General features: G+C 41.5%; 1 protein-coding gene across 4 annotated transcripts in view; it reads right to left on the bottom strand.

Moving 5' to 3' along the window:
* ZNF609 (zinc finger protein 609) overlaps positions 1–23,366 on the bottom strand; it is a 231,318-nt gene that overhangs the window by 194,750 nt on the left and 13,202 nt on the right. For 2 of the 4 annotated variants that reach the window (XM_045067406.1, XM_045067407.1), the window contains exon 2: positions 2,409–3,282. The exons of 1 other annotated variant lie outside the window; for it this stretch is intronic. In XM_045067406.1, the coding sequence (XP_044923341.1) occupies positions 2,409–3,155 (747 nt within the window). In that variant the 5' untranslated portion in view covers positions 3,156–3,282. The remainder of the gene's footprint in view (positions 1–2,408; positions 3,283–23,366) is intronic. One more of the 4 variants, XM_045067408.1, reaches the window with a different exon arrangement.

Genomic DNA, 23,366 nt, shown 5'->3' with positions numbered 1-23,366 from the left:
CCTGAACACTGTTTTCATCTCCTAGCAACTTCCTAACATTTACTTAAATAATTATTTCAATGATCAAAGGCTTTATGGAAAAGCACCCCTAGAAACAGACTGTTCAAAAAGGTTGAGGAAATAGGGAAAGGAACTAAGAAACCTGTTTTGGCTTACAGTAACATCAAACTGCAAAGCAACTTTCTGCTTCTGAAAGTATTTCCCAGCAGTTTTCTTTCTTCCCAAAAGTGAAGCAATCTCTCCCCCTTTTCTCTCTCATTCCATTGCCCTACTGTCAGTCTCCTTGGGAGACAAGGCTTATATATCACAGCTCCATTATAAAGGGGCAAACCTCCCTGACACCAAGGTGCTTTCCCAGCTGAATATACTGCATCTTTCAGCCCAATTATAATCTGAAGGGCAGCCACCCAACTGGTCACTGGACCTCCAAGAGAAAACAAGTTCCATTTGCTACTCTATTGGAGACTATCATAGACATTTAGACTTAAATCCAACATGAAGCTCAGCACCGTTAATCCTTTCACCTGCAGATGACTTTTAGGCCTACAAGACTGGGACATGAAATTAATAGTTCTAAACAGAAAGGAAAGATTTCATGTTCCTTTCACTCTCCAAAGTGGCCACTTTTCAGGGTTCCTGGGTGACTCCATGGATTGGGCAACCGCCTTCGGCTCAGGTCACTATCCCAGTGTCCTGAAATAGAGACCCACATCGGGATCCCTGCTAGGCAGTAAGCGGGCTTCTCCCTCTGCCTGCCCCTCCCCCTGCCTGTGCATGCATGCGTGCATACTCTCTCTGTCAAATAAACAAACAAACAAACTAACCCTAAAAAAAAGTGGCCACTTTTCAGCACAGGAATAACAGTGATTATGGACATGGATATATGGCAAGAGTTTATTGCAGCCAGATGTAGGGATCAGTCTAATGGGCCTGGAACAGAAGCAAGAACTGGTACTCCTAGGCCTCTTTAAAACAGTATTATCCATCTGTACCCCAGAGAAAATGGTAAATCACAGCCAGCACAGGACAAGCCATGCCAGTAGCCAGCTGGAACTTGATGCTGCTGAGGTGGACTATAGCATCTGTCACCTAAACACAGGCAGCTTTTCTTTGGCAGCTGCCTCCGGTGAAAGGGAATGAACCATTGTGTTATTAGTGGAAGAAAATTCACAGCCCTGTTACCAGGGAAGCCCAGATGTTGCTAAGAGCTACAGATGTGCCGGAGGCAAAGACCAAAATACCTACAGCAAAGAAAGCACAAGCTACCACTGGAATCCAGGCACGGAGAGGGCACCACCACACAAACATACACATGCAGCCTCTATTTATTAACACTTACATATGGAAATAGGTATTCCCTGTTGCAGCTGATGTAATTACAGAGAAACCAATTTATACTGCATCTGCTGGGATCAGCTGAAAGCAAAGGGTGAGCAAACACAGAGCGGAAAAATCAAGAGACAATGAAGAGCTCATCACCAGGCCAGCCGCTTTGCAGGAAATTGTAAGCTGCTGAAGTTTAAGGCAGCCTGAGCTGACCCTAGACTGACACCTCCTCTGCTCCAGCTCTGCAAGCTCTATTTCCTGAGACATGAACTAAGATCATCTTCCCAGAGGAGGAGAGCCCCTCCTGGGGCTGCTAGCACCTGTCCTTCCAACTCAAGCAGAAGGTAAGGTATCATTACACTGTTTGGTAGCTATTAAACCACCAGGACACTTTGATTACCAATAGCTGAGGGAGATACTTGGCCAAAAACTGTACCTTTAGTAGCCAAACAATCTCTTTCAAGGCCAAACATGCATAGCCACAACGCTAACTCGTAAGACCTGATTAAATACCTCTTAGTACAGTCAGTACCTCTTGCTCACTTCTTTACCTGCCCCTTCACTCTTTGGTAGGTACCAAAAGAACACTTGGCAGATATCATTCCATGAGACTTATTTAACCATTTCTCTTCCAGAAACCCAGCAGCACCATTTATTCCATTAAGACGAGCACTCAACTGAAACCCTATCATCAACTTACAAAGTTTATCAATGACTCTGAGGATAAAATACAAGCAAGCTGGCAGCCACATAAAGGTTGATGCCCATGTCCAGCAACAAGTGTCTGAGGGTGGGACAAGGACAAGGTGGCAGGTTCTCCAACTTAAAGAGAAAATTCATTCTACCAAGTAGCTGCCCCCAACAATAGATATTCTCCAAAATGTCCAGGCCTGCTGTTAATGAATCTGTAGAGAATCCCCTAATTATGAACAAAACCACATTATCATTACCAGCTGCTCTGACCTTGTAATTGGTCATTACCCACAAACTAATGAGCCTCCCACAGAGTGCACAAAGCATTTGGTGGTTAGTCCAGGGCAGTTCTGACTGGCAGTAGGCAGCCAGATCTGGCCACCTCTTACCTTTTCAGACTTGACTTTCTTTAGCGGGCGACACTCATTCTCCCCTTCCTCTGGCTCCGGTTTAGCTCCCAAAGGATTGAGCGCTGCCCCAGGCTCAATAGCTATACTCCCAAGTGGCTCCACAGCTCCTGTATCCACCCCTGCACTTCCATCATACTGACCAACCCGTCCTCCCAAGGGAACTGGCTGGAGGACCCCAGGATCCTTTTCTGAACAAGTCCCCACTCCTTCGCTTCTCTCCTTCTTGCTCTTAGATGAGCTGTTCTCCTTCTCCTTTTTGGAGCCGGCTACACTGCGGGATGCCTTAGCCGCCTTCTCTGAGCCCTTGGGAGCAATAGCAGCAACCAGGCTTCCTGCATTGGCACCATCTCCTGAGCGTCCCTGCACCTCTTTCTTGCTAGCTGCCCCCTCACTTGGAGTGAACAGGGAAGTCCCTGGAGTGGGTTTGCTAGTGTCTTTGCCACTCTTATTCCTTTTGGATTTTGATTTGCCTTCCTTCCCTTGAGGACCTGGCACTGGGGTCACAAACTTGATGTTGTCTGGTAGTGTGGCCACAGCATTGGGAGCCGGTATCCCCACCTCCTTTGAGCCTGACATTTCCAGTTTCTGCTGGTCCTTTTCCAGATCGGCGTCCAGGTCAATGATGAGATTCCCTACTCCAATGTCCCATTCATCCCCACTGTCGTATGTCTCAACCGGGTTTGCATCCACTCCTTTCCCTCCGGAGGCTCCACTGCTCAAGGACATCTTAGAGTCAACGTCCCACCTCAAGATTCAAGGCTCTTCCTTGCCCCCAGCTTTCCTATTTTCAGCTTCAGCTATGTTCTCAGACCTGTCACATTGGTCAGTACATGCCCAGTGGACAACATCATTGCTGGAAAAAGAAAATTTAAAGAGCTGTTAAAGGAAACAATACAGGCAAGGAGACAGCCTGAAATAAACTCCCACACAAAACAGACTATTCCTAGGGGGCTATCACATCACAATGGACAAGACAAACAGGTTCAATTGTATTTCTAACCAAGTCACATTGGACCAGGGAAAAGTTAATTCCCGCTCCATCTCCCCAGGGGAGAGTACAGTATTTCCAATTGCCCGGAGAGTCTGTATAAGTCTTAACTACGGGTCCTTTAGAGTTAGTTTCCCATTCCCCAGAGACTAATTCTACTACCACCGCCAGCTGGCAATCCTCCCTCAATCAATACAGGCCCTGGCACATAACAGATTCAAGCTCTAGCACAACTGTACTCATATCCCCTTTCTCCTTGCTTCTTCTTGAATTATCAGAGACTCAGAACATGGACTTGCAAAGGCTGTAAAAGCCCTCTATTAACAGAGTCTGTCCCTACTAAAAATAAAAAGGATTCCTTGTCATTCTACTGTTTTGGGGGGAAAAATCTTATTATGGATAAGAGCGAAAGAGAAAAAGCAAGCAGAACGAGAAAAAATATAACATTAGGATAGAGGCCAAATATTGCAACTAAAGGAGGCAATCATCAGAGAGGACTCAACTACTCAGCTTAATTTCAGTTAAATAAGCCTTATTCATCTCAAGGTTTCAAATTATGTCCAAATAGCATAATGCACTGTAACCTTTCCCACGTCCCCCTAAAATATCTACGAAGACAAACACACACATAAACACACACACAAAAATTGTACCCTGACTAAACACTCTAAAACCCCTAACACCGGAGTATGAAATAACTCTTCACAATTTTATATAAGATTGTTGGCATGGTGGGGCACCTGGATGGCTCAGCCATTAAGTGACTTTGGCTCAGGTCATGATCCAGGGTCCTGGGATGGAGCCCCGCATCAGGCTCCCTGCTCGGCGGGAAGCCTGCTTCTCCCTCTCCCACTCCCCCTGCTTGTGTTCCCTCTTTTGCTCTCTCTCTCTCTCTGTCAAATAAATAAATAAAATCTTAAAAAAAAAAAAAAAAGATTGTGGGCATGGTATTGATAAATATCAAGGTCTCACCACATGAAACAGAGATTGGCTAAAAAAGAGCGGGGACAGAACAATTTGTAACACTCCAGTCTCCCAGCTCATGAGACTTTGAGAGTGTACCATCTAGAAAACCTGGCAGTCAAGAAACACCACCCAGATATTACTTTATGACAAAGTGAAAGAGTTCTGTTCTTGCTCACTCCCCTGTCCACCATCTTTCTATATCTATTTAGAAAAGAATGCTCATAAGATAAGAGAGCAAAGAGCAAACCAGTATGGCACAATGAATCCTATAAAGTGGATTTCCAACAGTAAATGCTACGGATAGGACAGAGACACGACAAATTTTAATTTTTCACCTACTCTCTCGAGACAACATCAAAGAACCAGGGTGCAGTTACAAGAGAAGATATCAGAGCTCCTGGGTGGCTCAGTTGGTTAAGCGACTGCCTTTGGCTCAGGTCATGATCCCAGAGTCCTGGATCAAGTCCTGCACCGGGCTCCCCACTCAGTGGGGAACCTGCTTCTCCCTCTCACTCTAATGCTCTGCCTACTTGTGCTCTCTAGTTGTCAAATAAATAAATATTAAAAAAACAAAACAAAGAAACAAAAACAAAAGAAGATATCCTCCAAGACAGCAGAGCTGCCCCAAGTGAATGCTTGCTAGTAACTGGGATTTAAGAGAAAAAGGTGTGCAAGTTAATTTGCCATTTAGCTGTAGATCTGAGGGAAAAAATACATCCTTTACACAAGTAGAGAGCTTAGTACCATTAGGAACAACTATTGCTGGCATTGAGTCTACAGAGATCCTACTTCGTAAAAGGAAGAGCAATCTGTCGGGGGGTGGGGCGGGGGCAGCATGGTGTAGGAACTATGAAAAAATGCCACCCACAAGGTAAAGGAAACATTATCCCTGAAGTCAGAGAAATGATACCTCTGAAAATATCTAGAATTTTATTTATTTTTTAAAAGATTTATTTTATTTATTTGAAAGAGACAGACCAAAGAAAGAAAGAAAGAAAGAAAGAGACAGACAGACAGACAGAGAGAGCATGAGTGGGGGGAGTGGGGGAGAAGCCGACTCCCTGCTAAGCAGGGAACCTGACATACGACCTGATCCCAGAACGCTGGGATCACGATCTGAGCTGAAGGCAGATACTTAACCGACTGAGATACCCAAGTGCCCCAAATATCTGGAATTTTAAGGAAATTTTTGTTGAAATGTTTGGAATTCTCAATACCACCTAAGAAGACTTGGCTTCCAGTAAATATTAGTATAGCACACCTTTGTTCATTCATTAAAAAAAATTGTATTTATTACCTACTAGTGCTAGGCTCTAAACTAGGTGCTAGGAATACAGCAGTGAATAAGTGAGTAAGGCAGTGGAAAATGGTACTGGAAATAATTCTATTATGAGGGACGAGTATTTCTAGAAAAGGGAATGCCAACTGAATCTGCACTATAGTGCATCATTAAAGCATAGTTCTTTCCAACATCATAATTTATTACTGCTGCAATCTTTGCAATTGTGGCAAGGCTTAGAAGATAACACATTCACATTCACCTAAAACTCACCCACTTTCCTCCCAAGCTGCCATATCACCAGTATGTAATTTAACCATTAAAATAACCCGATGTTTGTTTAACCTCAGAAAAACAAAACTTTCAAGATTTTCCTCTAAAGAACAAAACAAATGAACACAACCTTCCTCTAGAAAGCAGGAATATGATGGAACAGAGACTATTGGGGAAAGAATATAAAGTACATAAAAATGACAGTACTCAGAGAGCTTATGACAGTTCTCACTTTACTGTACTGGATGACCTGTCATATGGAGCAAGATAAAAGAAGCATGCCCATAAGGAAAAGACAGCATTAAGAAGAAAATAGGCAGAAATGAAAGGATATGAACTTAAGACAAAAGGATATGAGGATATGACTTTTTTTTTAAAGATTTTATTTATTTATTTGAAAGAGAGAGATCACAAGTAGGCAGAGACAGGCAGAGAAACAGAGAGAGGAGGAAGCAAGCTCCCTGCTGAGCAGAGAGTCCCATGCAGGACTCACTCCCAGGACCCTGAGATCATGACCTGAGCAGAAGGCAGATGCTTAACCCACTGAGCCACCCAGGCACCCGAGGATATGGCATTTTTTAAAAAAGGAAGAAGGAAACAAAAAATGCACTACCTATTAAAATTCACAGAAATATCAAGAAAGCACAGAACTGAAACTGTGGGAAACGATTTAGTAAACTACAAGAAAACTTGAGATATTTTCCTAGAACGTGAAGAAAAAGGACAGCAAAAAGAAAATGAGAGGAATGTTGAGAGATATACCACCATTTAATAGCAGTGAAAAGAAAACTGAGGAAACTAGAACAAATGGGAGGTAAGCAACCCATTAAGACATAACAAATGAATAGGATCTTTATCTGAAAAAGATCCTGCATGCAGACTGAAAAGGATTACTGCTCTTTCAGCAAAACCCATTTTTTAAAAAAGATTTTATTTATTCATTTGACAGAGAGAGAGCTCACAAGTAGGCAAAGAGGCAGGCAGAGAGCGAGGAAGGGAAGCATGCTCCCCAGTGAGCAGAGAACCCGATTCGGGGCTCGATCCCAGGACCCTGGAATCATGACCTGAGCCGAAGGCAGAGGCTTTAACCCACTGAGCCACCCAGGTGCCCCAGCAAAATCAATTTAAAAAAACAAACTTACACACCTTCTGGCAAAATTTTCTAATTATAAGGACAAAAATTGGGCCAACCTCAGGCTGCTCTACAATAGTAAATGTTAAAAAAGAATGAAAAATCTACAGAATTTGAAGAAAAAAGTTGTTAGTCAAGTCTTACACAAAGTCAAGTTGTTTGTCATGTATAAAAGTAATAGGGGCACCTGGGTAGCTCAATCAGCTGGTCGTCCAGCTCTTGGTTTTGGCCCCGGTCATAACCTCAGGGTTGTGGAATGGAGCCTGTGTCAGGTGCTCAGTACACAGTCTGTTTGTCCCTCTCCCTCTGCTCCTCCCCCAATCCCCTGCTCTTGTGTGTGCTCTCTTTCTCTCTCTCTCAAATAAATACTTTAAAAAAAGGGTAACAAATTTTCAGTTATGTAAAACACGTATATATCTGTCTTGTTAAAAAACTATCTAAAGCCCTAAAATCATTTCAGTAGCATGAATGTTAATAATTCTTGTCAACACAAATACCAACTGAATTTTGTAATCTAAAGAGTAAAACTGGATGAAGATATTAAAAATTATTCCTGAAAAAAATCTGAGATAAAATCAATGCCTATAATAATGTAGAACCCAAAGTTCAGCCTTAATACTAGCAAGAAAAGACACTTCCTCAAATTCCTCTTGTCCCAATTCTGTATGTCCTGGCAAATTGTTTTGTTTTTTCCTAGTAAACAAGATATACTGCCATTATTATTATTTTTTTAATGTGATTCTTCTCAAAGGGGAGCTGGAGATGAAAATTTGAACATCTGGTAGTCTGTGATCATTTCCAGGTTCTGCATTTTAAGTGATATTCATTAAACAGAAAGATGTCCAAGAGTATACTGAAAGATCAAAAAGCCATTTTTCATAAGAGCAAAGGTCTTACAAATACAAAGATTAAGATATTCCTTAGTTTGGAAAGGAGAATACCAAAGGGAGACAGGTTGGTGAGCTTCAAGTATCTGGTTGAAATGTGGGAGAGAGAAATTATCCTGTGATGCTGAGGGTAGAAAACAGGACAAGTGAATAGAAGTTACAGAATTGACAGATCGTTTGGGACACGTGGGTGGCTCAGTCCGTTAAGCACCTGCCTTTGGCTCAAGTCATGATCCCAGGGTCCTGGGATCAAGTCCCACCACCAGGCTCCGTGGCTCAGCGGGGAGCCTGCTTCTCCCTCTGCCTGTCTCTCCCCCTGCTTGTGCGTGCTCTCTCTCTCTGACAAATAAATAAAATCTTAAAAAAAAAAAATGACAGATGTTTTAACTTAGGAAGAAATTCAGTTATTTCCAACAATAGCCCACAATGCTTAATGAAGCCATATCTTTATCACTGAAAATAGTGAGCAGAAAAAGCATAATCATCTGTCAAGCAAATAACATTAAGAATTCCTCTATGTGTGGTAGGGGGTAGTCTGGATATGCCTAGGGCCTTTTTCAAATCTATAATTCTATTAAGGTATCTACCAAAAAGTGCTTTCCTTCCTAGAAAACCAGCCAGCATTTCTGGACCAGGATACAAACAAAGAAAACATATCCTGAGGACTGATCTTTAGTAGTCCCAATGTTCTTTTGAGAGTTACTGTCCTATTTTTAAGGGTATTAAGAGTTTTCATAAGTAGTACTTTTAACCAGGTGACTTTTCAGAAATCCAGTCTTCCAAACCTCACAGGCTTCACAGTAACTTTAGTGGTACATTTCCAAAGATAAATTGTAAAATTGCCAAGGATTCTTTAATCAGCCTGACTGCAGCAGCCAAACCACTTCCCATCTGCTCCCTACAGCTTCCCTGGCTTTAGACTGCTAATAATCAATTCTCTGACAGGTCATTGCAGAGATGTTTAACCCCAGGAGGTAGGGCAACTAACATGCTTGCTGGAAATGAAAAGCACTGACCTCTTGCTTCCATGGCAGAGAAACTGCAGAATGAGGAGAACCAATACCTTAGAGAGACCACAAGCCACTTTCAACTTGAGAGCTTCTGTAAATACTTTCCTCCCTCTTCTCTCCCTCTGCCTAAATGTACTGCACTTCCTCATTTAGGACCACATTTCACCAGATTCTGGAATTACTTGTCAGTACCATTCATTATCTGTTCTAGCACCTGATCACCAACAACTCCTATCTGCACGAATATAGCTAAGGAACTAAGATAGGCCATGTTAATCATTCCCCATATCCTGTACCTATACCAGCAAAAATTGAAATCCCAGTTTCTTCTCTAGAACCCAATTCCATCTCTCAAACTCCAAGCCCACAGACTAGTTTGCAATCACATATTTTGGGTCATTGTTTACTTTTTTAAGGCACATGCCAAACATCACGCTACTTTCCTACCTCAGGAATGTACAAGAACTTCAAGATGGCTGAGAATAAGAGTCTTCATGTGAGGTCTCCCCACTGCCCAGAGGACATAAGCAGCGACTGACCCTACTGATGTTCAAACATAGTAAGGACAGTACTTCTCCCTAGAGGACTATAAAGAGAGAGTATCTCTTTAAACTGCCAACTACCCACAGATAATCTGATCTAAGAAGCAAATAGTCCAATGCTGTTGTACTCTAAGTTTATCTGTCTACCCCTCTTCTTATGGGTTTTGGATCAATCTTCTTATAGGCTTTATCATGAGTGAGAAGCAGCTGTATGTAGGTATAATCTGCTTGGGACCATACAAGTCATACACATTTAAACATGAGAGTGATCTGTCTGGCTAGGTAGTTCCCTCCAAAAGCTGTATGGTAAAAAAAAAAAAAAAGAAAGAAAGAAAGAAAGAAAAAATGCTATACCCAATTTTAAGAAGATAGCATGGTCTAGAAAATAAGCACTGAACTTAGAATCAAGATATGATTTCTGGGGCACGTGGCTGGCTCAATCAGAAGAACATGCGACTCTCGATCTTGGGGTTGAGAGTTTGCCCCATTTTTTTAGAGATTATTAAAAAAAACTTAAAAAAAAGTGATTTCTGGGGGTACCTAGTTGGCTCAGCAGTACAGTAGGTGACTCTACTTTTATCTTTTTTCTTTTTTTTTTTTTTTTTAAGATTTATTTATTGGGGCACCCGGGTGGCTCAGTGGGTTAAGCCTCTGCCTCTGGCTCTGGTCATGATCTCAGGATTCTGGGATGGAGCCCTGCATGGGGCTCTCTGCTCAGCAGGCCCCAACCTGCCTCACTGCCTACTTGTGATCTCTCTGTCAAATAAATACATAAAATCTTAACAACAAAAAAAGATATATTTATTTGAGAGTGTGTGGAGGTGAGGAGGGGGCGATCTTAAACAGACTTCACACTGAGTATGGAGCCTGACTTCAGGCTCAATCTCGCAATCCTCAGATCATGACCTGAAACCAAGAGTCGAATGCTTAACTACACCACCAAGCACCCCATTTTTTTTTGTTAAGGCTGATTTACTGGAGCACCTAGGTGGCTCAGCTGGTTTTAACATGAACTCTTTTTTTTTTTTTTTTTAAGATTTTATTTATTTGACAGACAGAGATCACAAGTAGGCAGAGAGGCAGGCAGCGAGAGGAGGAAGCAGGCTCCCCACTGAGCAGAGAGTCCAATGCGGGGCTCGATCCCAGGACCCTGGGATCATGACCTGAGCTGAAGACAGAGGCTTTAACCCACTAGGCCACCCAGGTGCCCCCTAAGAAGAACTCTTGATTTTGGCTCAGGTCATGTGATCTCATGGGTCATGAGATCGACACCCCAGTCAGCTCCATGGTAGGTGGGGAGTCTGCTTCAGATTCTCTCCTTCTGAACCTTCCCTGCAACTCTAAAATAAATCAGTCTTTTGAGAGAGAGAGAGAGAGAGGAAGCACGTGCACATGGAGGGAGAGGGAAATCGTGAATGTCAAGCAGACTCCCTGCTGAGCAAAGAGCCAGAGGTGGGGCTTGACCTCACCACCCTTAGATCTTGACCTCACCCAAAATCAAGTTGGAAGCTTAACTGACTGAGCCACCCAGATGCTCCCTAGAGCATGCTACTACTCTTGATCTCAGGGTCATGAGTTTGGGCCTCATATTGAGTGTAGAATTTACATAAAGGAAAAAAAAGAGAGAGAAAGATGTGATTTCTGGACTCAAATTTTCACTGACCCTAAGCCAAGTTGCTTCATTAAATATTCTCATTTATCAAATGGAGCAAGCGTCATTCCATGAATTCTAAGCATATTATAAGCATACAAATTGAAAAATGTAAGACAACTCAAAAATATAAAATGACCCAAATATTCTTACATTGTTCTAGTGTCTGAACTTAAAGTGTCTGCACTGCTTCACAATTAGATTTTATACAGAGTATCACAGTATTTAAAAAGAAAAAAAAGGAAAAATGTTTAAAATTTTTTTTACAAAATTATATAGTACTGATATTAACCTAAGTTCTATGAAAGAAAAATGGCAACCCATTTTCTTCTTTCTTTTTTTTTTTTTTAAGATTTTATTTATTTGACAGAGAGCACAGAATGGTAGAGGGAGAGAGAGAAGCAGGCTCCCCACTGAGTAGGAGGTCCAATGAAGAACTTGATCCCAGGACACTGGAAGCATGACCTGAGCTGAAGGCAGATGCTTAAATGACTGAGCCACCCCAATGGCCTGGCAATCCATTTTTCTTCCATGAACTCAGCAGTCTGAATTTTCTCTTTAGGATACTCCTTAACTTCAGGTGTGGCTCAAAACCCTACACTACAATGACAAACTCTGTTTTCCTTCAAAAATCCTCTAGGGCAAAGGTACCCATCTCAAAACTCTCTTTTATCACCTGTTCCTATCCACTAGGTTGTTGACCCCACTGATAGGACCAGGGGTCCTAATAGACCAAATCTGAATTGTGTGAGATTCATGGGTCTGATGCCCCAGGGAAAGGTCAATAAACCAATGGGAGTTGCTACAAGAAAACTGTATTATACCATCTTCCCTCAATTCCAGAGGCCTTCCTGAAATCAGTTTGTGCTTAGCCAGCCCCTGGTGAGGCTAGTACAACATTTAAACCACCCTCAGTGGCTCTGAGCTTTACCCAGCTGGAAGAACAGGCATCTCCCTCTCCACCTGCCACACTTCACAGCTCACTTATCAACTGAATTTCCACCTAAGGCTTTAACGAGAAACAATCAACTTTCCTCTGGGCCTCTCCCTTAATTTATTACATTAATTACTGTAACAAAGGAACTGTGTCATCTCCTCAAGTACCATAGCTCTAAGCTTATATCTCCAATGGGGGATCAGATAAAGAACAGACTAACAATGCCAATTTGAGAAGACGGATCCAATTCAACAGGGCTCATCTGACCATGTATCACCTAAGGACAGAAGAGTAAAAAGTATAGCATCTCTCTGTCCCTAAGTGTTTTATGCTACATCTCATGAACACTTTTATGGTCCTCACAGGCTGCTGTTCTCTGACAAAGATTATGAGGCTTGACCTGTTTCATTTCACAGAAGCAACTGACACTTCCACCAGGACACAGCTATTCAACAGGGCTCAGGCTTAGAGCCTTGGTGTTTGCTGATACTGCTCTGTGCCAGCATACATCTCACAATAGGCTAAACAGCATACCAAATATGTAAACAGTTCAGTCCCAGCTCTACAGGGATTCATTCGGTGGAACCAGTGCACAGAGAACTTTTTTTTTTTTTCAAAGATTTTATTCATTTATTTGACACAGAGAGATCACAAGTAGGCAGAGCAGCAGACAGAGAGAAAGGGGGAAGCAGGCTTCCCGCTAAGCAGAGAGCCCGATGCAGGGCTTGATCCCAGGACCCTGAGACCATAATCCGAGCTGAAGGCAGAGGCCTAACCCTCTGAACCACCCAAGCTCCCGTCCACAGTCCACAGAGAACTCTTATCAAGATCTATGGGTAAGTAGGCCAAGAAGCAGAAGGCAAAGATCATCTAAATAATAAAGCTCCACTAATCCCCTTTCCCTAATTGGAGGACTGTACAGCTTTTATAATTTAGTTTGACTCCCCAGAAGTAAACTTTCTATGCTAAAGCGAAAGAGGTGCTCGAATTCTCAGGAAAAAAGTGAATAGTGGAGATGGCTAGGAATCAGATCTAAGAAATCAGCCCTCCACACAGAACTGTTGCGTGAAAGCTTTTCTCTATGTCAATCATCTATCTATAAAATACGTGACAATGTGGGAGAAGTTCATGGGCACAAGGGAAAGGAAATAACCCAAGAATTTCTCAGGAAATACAAGGAATTACCTTCACTTTTTATAGACCTCACCTCCCTTCCTAAACTGTACACAAGAGCTACTATGCTTTTGTAACTCTAAAGAGCAAAGAAAAACTCTCTATCAAAAGGTACTATTCACTGTTAGCCATTAAAAAATGGTGGAATCCACATATACACCCATAAGGCTACCCAATACTTCTTCAGTCCTAGCTCATTTCCACACTGTCCTTTGCACCACACTCTTACCTTACTGCCTCATGGCTTTTACCTGAAAGGTATTCCCTGTGCACATTCTACCTCCCAATGTGTGGAATGACTTGATTAATATTTGTTTCCTCCATTCGAATGCAAGTACCCTGAGGGCAGGGACTATTCTTTTTTGCTCACCACTGTATCTTAATAACAGTGTTTGGTTTACTGTCAGCCCTCAATAAATATTTTGGTCAATAAATGAGGGAGGGATGGACGCCTGGGTGGCACAATTGTGGTTGGGCAACCAACTCTTGATTTCAGCTTGGGCTGTGATCTCAGGGTCACGGGACAGAGCCTCACGTTGGGCTCTGCGCTTAGCTCAGAGTTTGCTCGAGATTCTCTCTCCATCCCTTCTGCCCCTCCCTCTCGTGCTCTAAAGTAAATACATAAATCTTTAAAAATATATATATGAATAAATGGATGGGTGGATGGATGGATGGATGAATGAATGAATGAGGGAGTGAACACGGCTTTCTTCTCAAAAGGCAGAATCATAATTGTGTCCAGGATGCCCTTTCTCCTCCCTAGTCTTACTTCAATTTCATTTGTGTCTAGTTACAAACTGTCCCAATTACCTGACAGTCTTCAAACTTACTAAAACAGAATATGGATTCCTCTCTCTAGGAGGAGTCTAGGGGAAATGTTAGGAAACAAAACAGTCTCCACATTTCTTTCTTTCTTTTTTTGGAAAGATTTTATTTATTTATTTGACAGAGAGAGAGACAGAGAGAGGGAGAGAGAGCACAAGCAGTGGAGGTGGGAGAGGGAGAAGCAGGCTTCTGGCTGAGCAGAGAGCCCAAAGCTGGGCTTGATCCCAGGACCCCAGGATCATGACCTGAGCCAAAGACAGACGCTTAACGACTGAGCCACCCAGGTGCCCCTCCACATTTCTTAAAATACCTATGTGCTCCTAAGTGTTCTCTTAACCTTCAAATAGTTTTATCCATACACAACGCAGATGCTCCCCGAAATAGGGCTAGTACACAAATCAGGTGTTCTGGACATAACTGACTCCTGAGAACCCTCATGTATATACTTAAATGTATAATAAATTCTATCAGACTTTAATCACTAATTTTTCACATTTTAAACATCTATAAATCAAAGATGACAGAAGTCAGAAAAGTGGTCATGTCTGTGGGGTTGGTGGTTAATGACTGGGAAGAAGCATGAGGGAATCCTGTGGGGCTGGAAATGTTCTAGATCTTGAACTGGATGGTGGTTATATGGGTGTACAAATATGTAAGAATTGAGTTGTACACTTAAGATTAGTGAACTTAATGTACTTTATTACATGCACATTATATCTTTTTTAAAAAAGCAACACAGTAGGGACGCCTGGGTGGCTCAGTTGGTTAAGCAGCTGCCTTCGGCTCAGGTCATGATCCCAGCGTCCTGGGATCGAGTCCCACATCGGACTCCTTGCTCAGCAGGGAGCCTGCTTCTCCCTCTGCCTGCCATTCTGTCTGCCTGTGCTTGCTCTCTCCCCCTCTCTCTCTCTGATAAATAAATAAAATCTTTAAAAAAAAAATAAAAATAAAAAGCAACACAGTAAATATCTATGAACAAAAGAGCTGCATTACTAGATCATGTTCCTGGTCCTAAAGCAGCATTTTATGCAATCATGGTAAAAGGGAATCATGGCATTAATCTGCACAGGCTAGGATATTATGGCAGAATGATAAGGAAAAGAAAAAAAAAAGGAAAGGAAGAAGCTAACTAATTAAGCATTATTCTATGTTTGACTATATTGTGAGATTTACAAATCCGTTGAAGAATCTGAAAAAATTGGGATGCCTGGGTGGCTCAGTTGGTTGGACGACTGCCTTTGGCTCAGGCCATGATCCCGGAATCGCAGGATCGAATCCCACATCGGGCTCCCAGCTCCATGGGGAGTCTGCTTCTCCCTCTGACCTTCTCGCTCATGCTCTCTCTCACTGTCTCTCTCTCTCAAATAAATAAATAAATCTTTAAAAAAAAAAATCTGAAAAAATTAATGATAGTGATGTAACAAGCCAAAATAAAGAACGTAATTAATGATATTAAATCATGGACAAAACAAAAATTGTACAAGAAAACTTAACAGCAATATACTAAATGGCCCAACAGTGAATAATATGTACTTAACACAATGAGTACATATTTAACCAAAAATGTGACACAACTATAGTAAGACAATTTAGTAAAGAGAGGACAGCAGAAAGCATGTTGTTATTTTGACACAGGAGTAAATCTAAGAAAAAGACTAAAAAGGAGTGCCTAGGTGGCTCAAGTGGGTTAAGCCTCTGCTTTCGGCTCAGGTCATGATCTCAGGGTCCTGGGATCAAGCCTCATATTGGGCTCTCTGCTCCCCTGGGAGCCTGCTTCCCCCACCCCCGCCTCTCTGCCTACTTGTGATCTCTCTCTCCCTATCAAATAAACAAATAGAATCTTAAAATTAAAAAAAAAAAAAAGACTAAGAAGTATAAAGCTGTTACATATAGGGAGTAAGACTTGGTGGTGTCTTGCCAAAATGTCTTATCAAGGTAAAAAAAAGTAGATTACTGATTTTCATTAAAAGCCATAGTGGTACTTGATTTTCAATATAAAGCTTATGGAAAGACAAAAAAAGAAAAGCCTACATATTAATTTGATAAATAAAACACATTTTGGAATAATTACATAAAAAGGATATACTCCCTCAAACATCCCTGGATTTCCTTAACAGGTTATCATAAGGGGTACCTCGGTGGCTCATCTGGTTAAGTGTCTGACTTTGGCTCAGTTCATGATCCCAGGGTCCTGGGATGGAACCCTGCATTGGGCTCCCTGCTCAGTGGGTAATCTGCTTCCCCCTCTCCCTCTGGCCCTACCCTTGCTTGTGTTCTCTCTCTCTCTCACTCTCTCTTAAATAATAAAATCTTTTTAAAAATAGGTTATTGGGGCGCCTGGGTGGCTCTGGGTTAAGCCTCTGCCTTCAGCTCAGGTCATGATCTCAGGGTCCTGGGATCGAGCCCTACGTTTGGCTCTCCCCTTCTCTCTGCCCCTTACCCCCCTCATGCTCCCCCTCTCTCACCATCTCTCAAATAAATCAATAAAATGTTTTTTAAAAAATTTTATGGGAGGGGCGCCTGGGTGGCTCAGTGGGTTAATCCTCTGCCTTCAGCTCAGGTCATGATCTCAGGGTCCTGGGGTCGAGCCCCACATCGGGCTCTCTGCCAGGCAGGGGGCCTGCTTCCTCCTCTCTGCCTGTGTCTCTGCCTACTTGTGATCTCTGTCTGTCAAATAAATGAATAAAATCTTAAAAAAAAAAAAAATCTTATGGGAGATGGAATGACAGCAGAAATGAGGTTAGGTATGGCTATAAAAGGGCAATGTGAGGGATCTTTGTGGTGATAAAACTGCTTTGTATCTTGACTATGGTGGTAATAAAACGGCAGAGAACTAAATATATACACTCAAATGAGTACAAGTAAAACTGAAGAAATCTGAACAAGATGGATAGATTTTATCAATGTCAGTATCTGGTTGTGATACTGTATGGTAGTTTTGCAAGATATGACTATTGGAGGAACCTGGGTAAAGGCTACAAGGGATCTCTCAGTATTATTCTTGTTACTGCATGAGACGCTACAATTATCTCAAATTTAAAAGTTTTAAAAATCATTGAAACAAGGGCATCTAGGTAGGTCAGTTAATTAAGCGTCTGACTTGATTTCGGCTCAGGTAATGATCTCACGGTCGCTACCGTGAGATCTCTCACGGAGCCCCATGGGTTCTGTGCTCAGTAGGGAGTTGGCTTGAGATTCTCTTGCCCCTCCCAGAATGGAGCTCAACTCAGGGCTTGAACTCACAACCCTGAGATCAAGACCTGAGCTGAGATCAAGAGTCAGATACTTAATCAACTGAGTCACGGCAGGCACCCCAATAATATTTTCTGTCTTTAAAAGATGAATTTTTTTTGACAGGTCTTCATTAAAGCCTTTACCTCCTTTGGTCACTGGCTCTGGTATGTGTTTCTTGGGGATCAACAGAACACACAGTTATCCCAAATATAAACAAACCTTGGGTTTACAGAGGGATGTTTATTTTTATCTCTGTTTAATTCTGATTCTCTTCCTAATGTTGCTCACGATTTCCTTGGCAGCACACTGAGCTAATTTTTCTAGGAATAGGCTTACCAAGATTCCTAGTCTTTGGGGGCTTACAAGGGTTAACTATAATTTACTCATTCGAAGAAAGTGGTTTGGACTTTCTAACTTTTTTTTAAGATTTTTTAAAAATTTATTTATTTATTTATTTATTTATTTATTTTTTAAAAGATTTTATTTATTTGACAGAGAGAGATCACAAGTAGGCAGAGAGGCAGGCAGAGAGAGAGAGGAGGAAGCAGGCTCCCTGCTGAGCAGAGAGCCCGACGCGGAACTCGATCCCAGGACCCTGAGATCATGACCCAAGCCGAAGGCAGCAGCTTAACCAAGCGCCCAAAAATTTATTTGACAGAGAGAGATCACAAGTAGGCAGAGAGACAGGCAGAGAGGGGGAAACAGGCTCCCTGCTGAGCAGAGAGCCCGTTGTGGGCCTCGATCCCAGAACCCTGAGATCATGACCTGATTCAAAGGCAGAGGCTTAACAACTGAGCCACCCAGGTACCCTTTCTACCTCTTTTTAAATGTAACACTTGTCCACATTTAAGCTCATCTATTTTTCATCTCTCCCCACCCCCAAGAGCCATGAGACTCTTGAAGTTTATAATCTAACTGATTCAGGAACTAGTTTTAACTACCTAAAAAAGCTTCTGTGAAACATTTATTAAAAGGTCAAATAAGATGAGTGTTTTTCCTTAAGCTCTTCTACCTAGAACAACTTACGAGGATGGTTCCTGGACGTAATATTATGAGGAACCAGCATAGTACAATGCACAAAAAGCCAAAACAAAACAAGGGAAGCAGCAGAAAACCTCAATCCTATTCTTTACTCTCTCTTAGATGCGTAACAATTTCAGGCAAGTCACTGCACTTATTTGAGCTACAGCTGCTTCACCTGTAAAAACATGAGACAATTAATATACTCTATACAGTATAATACTCTCAGTAGAAAATGGGGTAGCCCCCCAACATTAAACTCATTGATATTCCTAAGGAAGTTGAATATTTACTTGAAATAGAACAATAAAAAGACTGTGAATAGCCTCAACAGACACAATCAGGTTTGTGTCTACCTTACAAAAGCTCAGTTTTCAATTTTTGAGTTTTAGAACTGCAGAGAAGGAACTATGGACTGTCAGAAAGTCAGTTTGCTAATATACAACAAAACATTTTCTCCTATTCCATGAGTAAAGTTTTTAAATAGCCTTGGCCTGACTTTTACAAAATTCTCTCAAAGTAAACAATGTCCACTGGTGACAACTTTGTCCACACACAACTACTAATGATTTGTCATATGTGACTTGTTATGTAAACTAACCTATCACCTTAGCCCCAGTAAGTTACATGAACAGTACCAAGTCAACTCAATCTTTACTTTGTATTTTTATCAATTTCCAATAGTTTTTTGTCTCTCCATCTCCAGACCCTTCTTATGGAGAGAATCACATCTGAAATCTACACCAGTCTATTAGTGTAATGATCATGCCACTCACAACTTTAAGTAACAGACTTTCACTAAGAGATTTACAGTTTACCCTTGAATTCCTTCTAAAATCTTGGGTAGAGGTACTTGATCTAATCAAATTTAATGATGTGGGAGAAAAATGTGTTGGAAATACTGAATAAATGTTAATATTTCTGGGATAATTCCTGGAACTTCTTTATATTTTTCTATAATTTTGTACTTTGAAAAAGATTAATTCATGTTCTAACCAGAAAAAAAATAAAAGTTAAGCATCTATCATCATTTGATCCAGAAACTTTAATCTGCTTAGGAGGAGGGGAAAAACAGAAGTGGAAATTCTCTGATGCTTTCATTCCTGAATGGATCCTTCACACCATGATCAAGTAGTCTTACCAATTTTCTAGCTGCCTTTCCATTTCTAACACGTCTCCTTAAAAAAATAAAAACAGGGCGCCTGGGTGGTTCAGTGGGTTAAGCCACTGCCTTCGGCTCAGGTCATGATCTCAGGGTCCTGGGATCGAGTCCCATATCGGGCTCTCTGCTCGGCGGAGAGCCTGCTTCCCTCTCTCTCTCTCTGGCTGCCTCTCCGTCTACTTGTGATTTCTCTCTGTCAAATTAATAAATAAAATCTTAAAAAAAATAAAAAATAAAAATAAAAACAAACAGGAAATTCTGACCATCAGCTGTACAAAGAGGTTTATCGAATTTCGTTTTTTTTCTTTAACCTAATTTCTAGGTGGCACTCACCTATCATCACTTTGTGGGCTTCTTTGTCCTTGAATGAAAATATCTGTATTTTAAAGATAGCTTTCTTTTCTCCACAGCCTCTAAGACTATGCCAAATAACTATCTGTTTTGTACAGTCCTTTTGATCCCTAGCTCTCTTTTAACATGGATTTTTAATACAATGATTTTTTTTTTTAAGATTCCATTCATTTTATTTGACAGACAGAGACCACAAGCAAGCAGAGAGGCAGGCAGAGAGAGAGGAGGAAGCAGGCTCCCCGCTGAGCAGAAAGCCTGACGCGGGACTCGATCCCAGGACCCCGAGATCACGACCCGAGCCAAAGGCAGCGGCCCAACCCACCGAGCCACCCAGGCGCCCCTAATACAATGATTTTTAAGCCTTTAAGTTTGTAGTGGGTTATTTGCTTTCTAAAATCTATTTTTCCTAATGTACATACTTGATCATAGCTCCATTTCTTAAAAGTGAATCCCCATGTGAAAGATTTTGTTCTTCCTCTCCCTGAAGAATGCTACCTTAGTCAATATATGATTACTATTTTTTGTGAGGCTGAGAATCAGATAAGATGATTTTATTTTTTGACTCAGTAAGATGCATGCACAGAGCCCATCACAGAAGTTGTTGGTACGCCATGACTAGGACAGTAATTCTTGAGGCTTCCCAGTTGGCTGGGAGGAAAAGAGCCAAAATATGATTACTATCAAGTAGTGCTGACCTACAGAAATTTTATAAACTGCATATTATTATTATCTGGCCTATTTTTCAGCTTCCTTTTTTTTTAAAAAAAAGATTTTATTTATTTATTTGACAGAGATCACAAGTAGGCAGAGAGGCAGGCAGAGAGAAAGGGAGGAGGAAGCAGGCTCCCTGCCTAGCAGAGAGTCCGATGTGGGGCTCGATCCCAGGACCCTGAGATCATGACCTGAGCCGGAGGCAGAGGCTTTAACCCACTGAGCTATCCAGGCGTCCCTATTTTTCAGCTTCCTTAATCTCCTATAACAGCTCCAACTCAGTCATATTATTTTGATTAAGAATGCGATATTGCTATGTTTTTTCAAAGATTTTATTTATTAATTTGACAGAGAGAAATTACAAGTAGATGGAGAGGCAGGCAGAGAGAGAGAGATAGGGAAGCAGGCTCCCCTGCTGAGCAGAGAGCCTGACGCAGGACTCGATCCCAGGATCCTGAGATCATGACCTGAGCCGAAGGCAGCGACTTAACCCACTGAGCCACCCAGGCGCCCCTCGATATTGCTATTTAAACAGGGATCTCAATCCTTATAAAAATGTAATACCTTGCTGTCTCTATCTTCCCTATGAGGTGCATAGTCTACAAGTACCACATTTCAAGGATTAGTCTCCTTCCATCAAGCACCCAAGATGTGAATTAAATTATTATAGGATTATTTTGCCTACTAAGAAAGAAGGAAAAAAGTTCATAGAAGAGGACAGAAATGGCACTAATCATGTTTACGTCAGTGACACTTTTAAGTAAACCTAAAACTTTCAAGTAAACCTCAGATCACATACTCAGGTACAATGTATATCTGTTGCTGGAAAAAAATGTCACTTCACCATTATGTCACCTACCCCAATGTGATCTTGTTAAAACTGAATTCCCTTAAAAAAAAAAAAAAAAAAAACCACTGAATTCCTTTCTTATATAAAGGCTCAAGAAAAAGAATATTGCCAAACACTGCCCTACACTTTCCTCTTTGTCAAATAGTGTTATGGAACTCATCTGAAATCCACATTGCCAAGATTTCCAGCTCCGCTAGGACAGGAAGGGCCAACTAATACAAACCACAGAAGCATTACTACTGAAAAAACAGTTTTCACTAGCAAACTAAGCTATGTCAAAGCATTTTTACTAATAAAGCAATACACCTTGGTTAATTAAACGGAGATCCTTTCAAACCACTAAAATAAAAAAACAACATACGTTTGAATTAACAGCTGCTGGCCTTAAAAGTTCACAATATCAGTAATGTATGACTGTACCAGTTAAGCACATGTAGTGAGAACCTATGACTTCAAGTTTGATATATGGCAAATTTAGAGAAAAGCCATGTGAAATTTGCTTGGAAGCCCACCTAACATTACAATCATCTACCTAAATAAAACAAATTCTTCTTAGCATGGACCTGAATTCATTAAGAACCTTTATTCTAGAGAAGCCTGGGTGGCTCAGTTGGTAAGCGTCTGCCTTTGGCTTGGGTCATGATCCCAAGGTCCTGGGATGGAGCCCCATATGGGGCTCCCTGCTCAGTGGGAAGCCTGCTTCTCCCTCTTCCTCTGCTTCTCCCGCCCCCACTTGTGTTCCCTACCTCTGCCAAATAAATAAATAAAATCTTAAAAAAAAAAAAAAAAAAGAACCTTTATTCTAGAATTGAAGACTTTTCTTTTTTTATTTTTTTAAGATTTTGTTCTTCGGGCGCCTGGGTGGCTCAGTGAGTTAAGCCTCTGCCTTCGGCTCAGGTTGTGATCCCAAAGTCCTGGGATAGAGTCCCGCATCGGGCTCTCTGTTCGGCAGGGAGCCTGCTTCCTCCTCTCTCTCTCTGTCTACTTGTGATCTCTCTCTGTCAAATAAATAAATAAAATATTAAAAAAAAAAAAAGATTTTGTTCTTAAGCCACCTAAGATCATGAGTCCCATGCTCCATAGACCTTTATTATAGGGACGCCTGGGTGGCTCAGTCATTAAGCATCTGCCTTTGGCTCAGGTCATCCCAAGGTCCTGGGATAGAGTCTCACATCGGGCTCCTTGCTCAGCAGGAAGCCTGCTTCTCCCTCTCTGGCTCCCCCTGCTTGTGTGTTCCCTCTTGCTGTCTTTCTGTCAAATAAATAAGATCTTAAAGAAAGAAAGAGAACCTTTATTATAAAATTATATATCTGGGGCGCCTGGGTGGCTCAGTGGGTTAAAGCCTCTGCCTTTGGCGCAGGTCATGGGATCGAGCCCCGCATCGGGCTCTCTGCTCCACGGGAGCCTGCTTCCTCCTCTCTCTGCCTGCCTCTCTGCTTACTTGTGATTTCTCTCTGTCAAATAAATAAATAAAATCTTAAAAAAATAAAAATGAAAAATAAAATTATATATCAAAAACAGCATATTTTTATGGAATGGCAAATAGATCTCCTTATGTACTGCAACTGCACAAGTTGATGTATAAATAACTAAAAATAGTGTTCAGGTACTACCTACCTCCGCTACCTTGAAAAGCATAACGTACAACCAGTTGAGAGCTTGATATCCACAAGCTGCATTCTATATAACCTAAGGACAGAAATAAGACATGCCATTTCTTGTATATTAGATAGGAATTTTAGCTTCCAGCCAATTACCAAAGTGGCGGTCTGGCCTAAGGGATTTCTGTTTCCTATCAGCTTCATGTAAGCAAAAAAGGAATGAGGACAAGGAAAAATAATGAAGAAAGAGAGGGATAAGGAAAGGGCAAGCAAGGAAATTGTAAGAAAATTTAAAATACACAAGTCAAACAAGAGAGCATCCAGACATCATGAGACATCTTCATC

Source organism: Mustela putorius, unplaced genomic scaffold (genome assembly GCF_011764305.1).
Source record: "Mustela putorius furo isolate JIRA1106 unplaced genomic scaffold, ASM1176430v1.1 tig00003896_pilon_pilon_pilon, whole genome shotgun sequence".
NCBI classification, from domain to species: Eukaryota; Metazoa; Chordata; class Mammalia; order Carnivora; family Mustelidae; genus Mustela; species Mustela putorius.
This window is presented reverse-complemented; position numbering and strand designations above follow the sequence as displayed.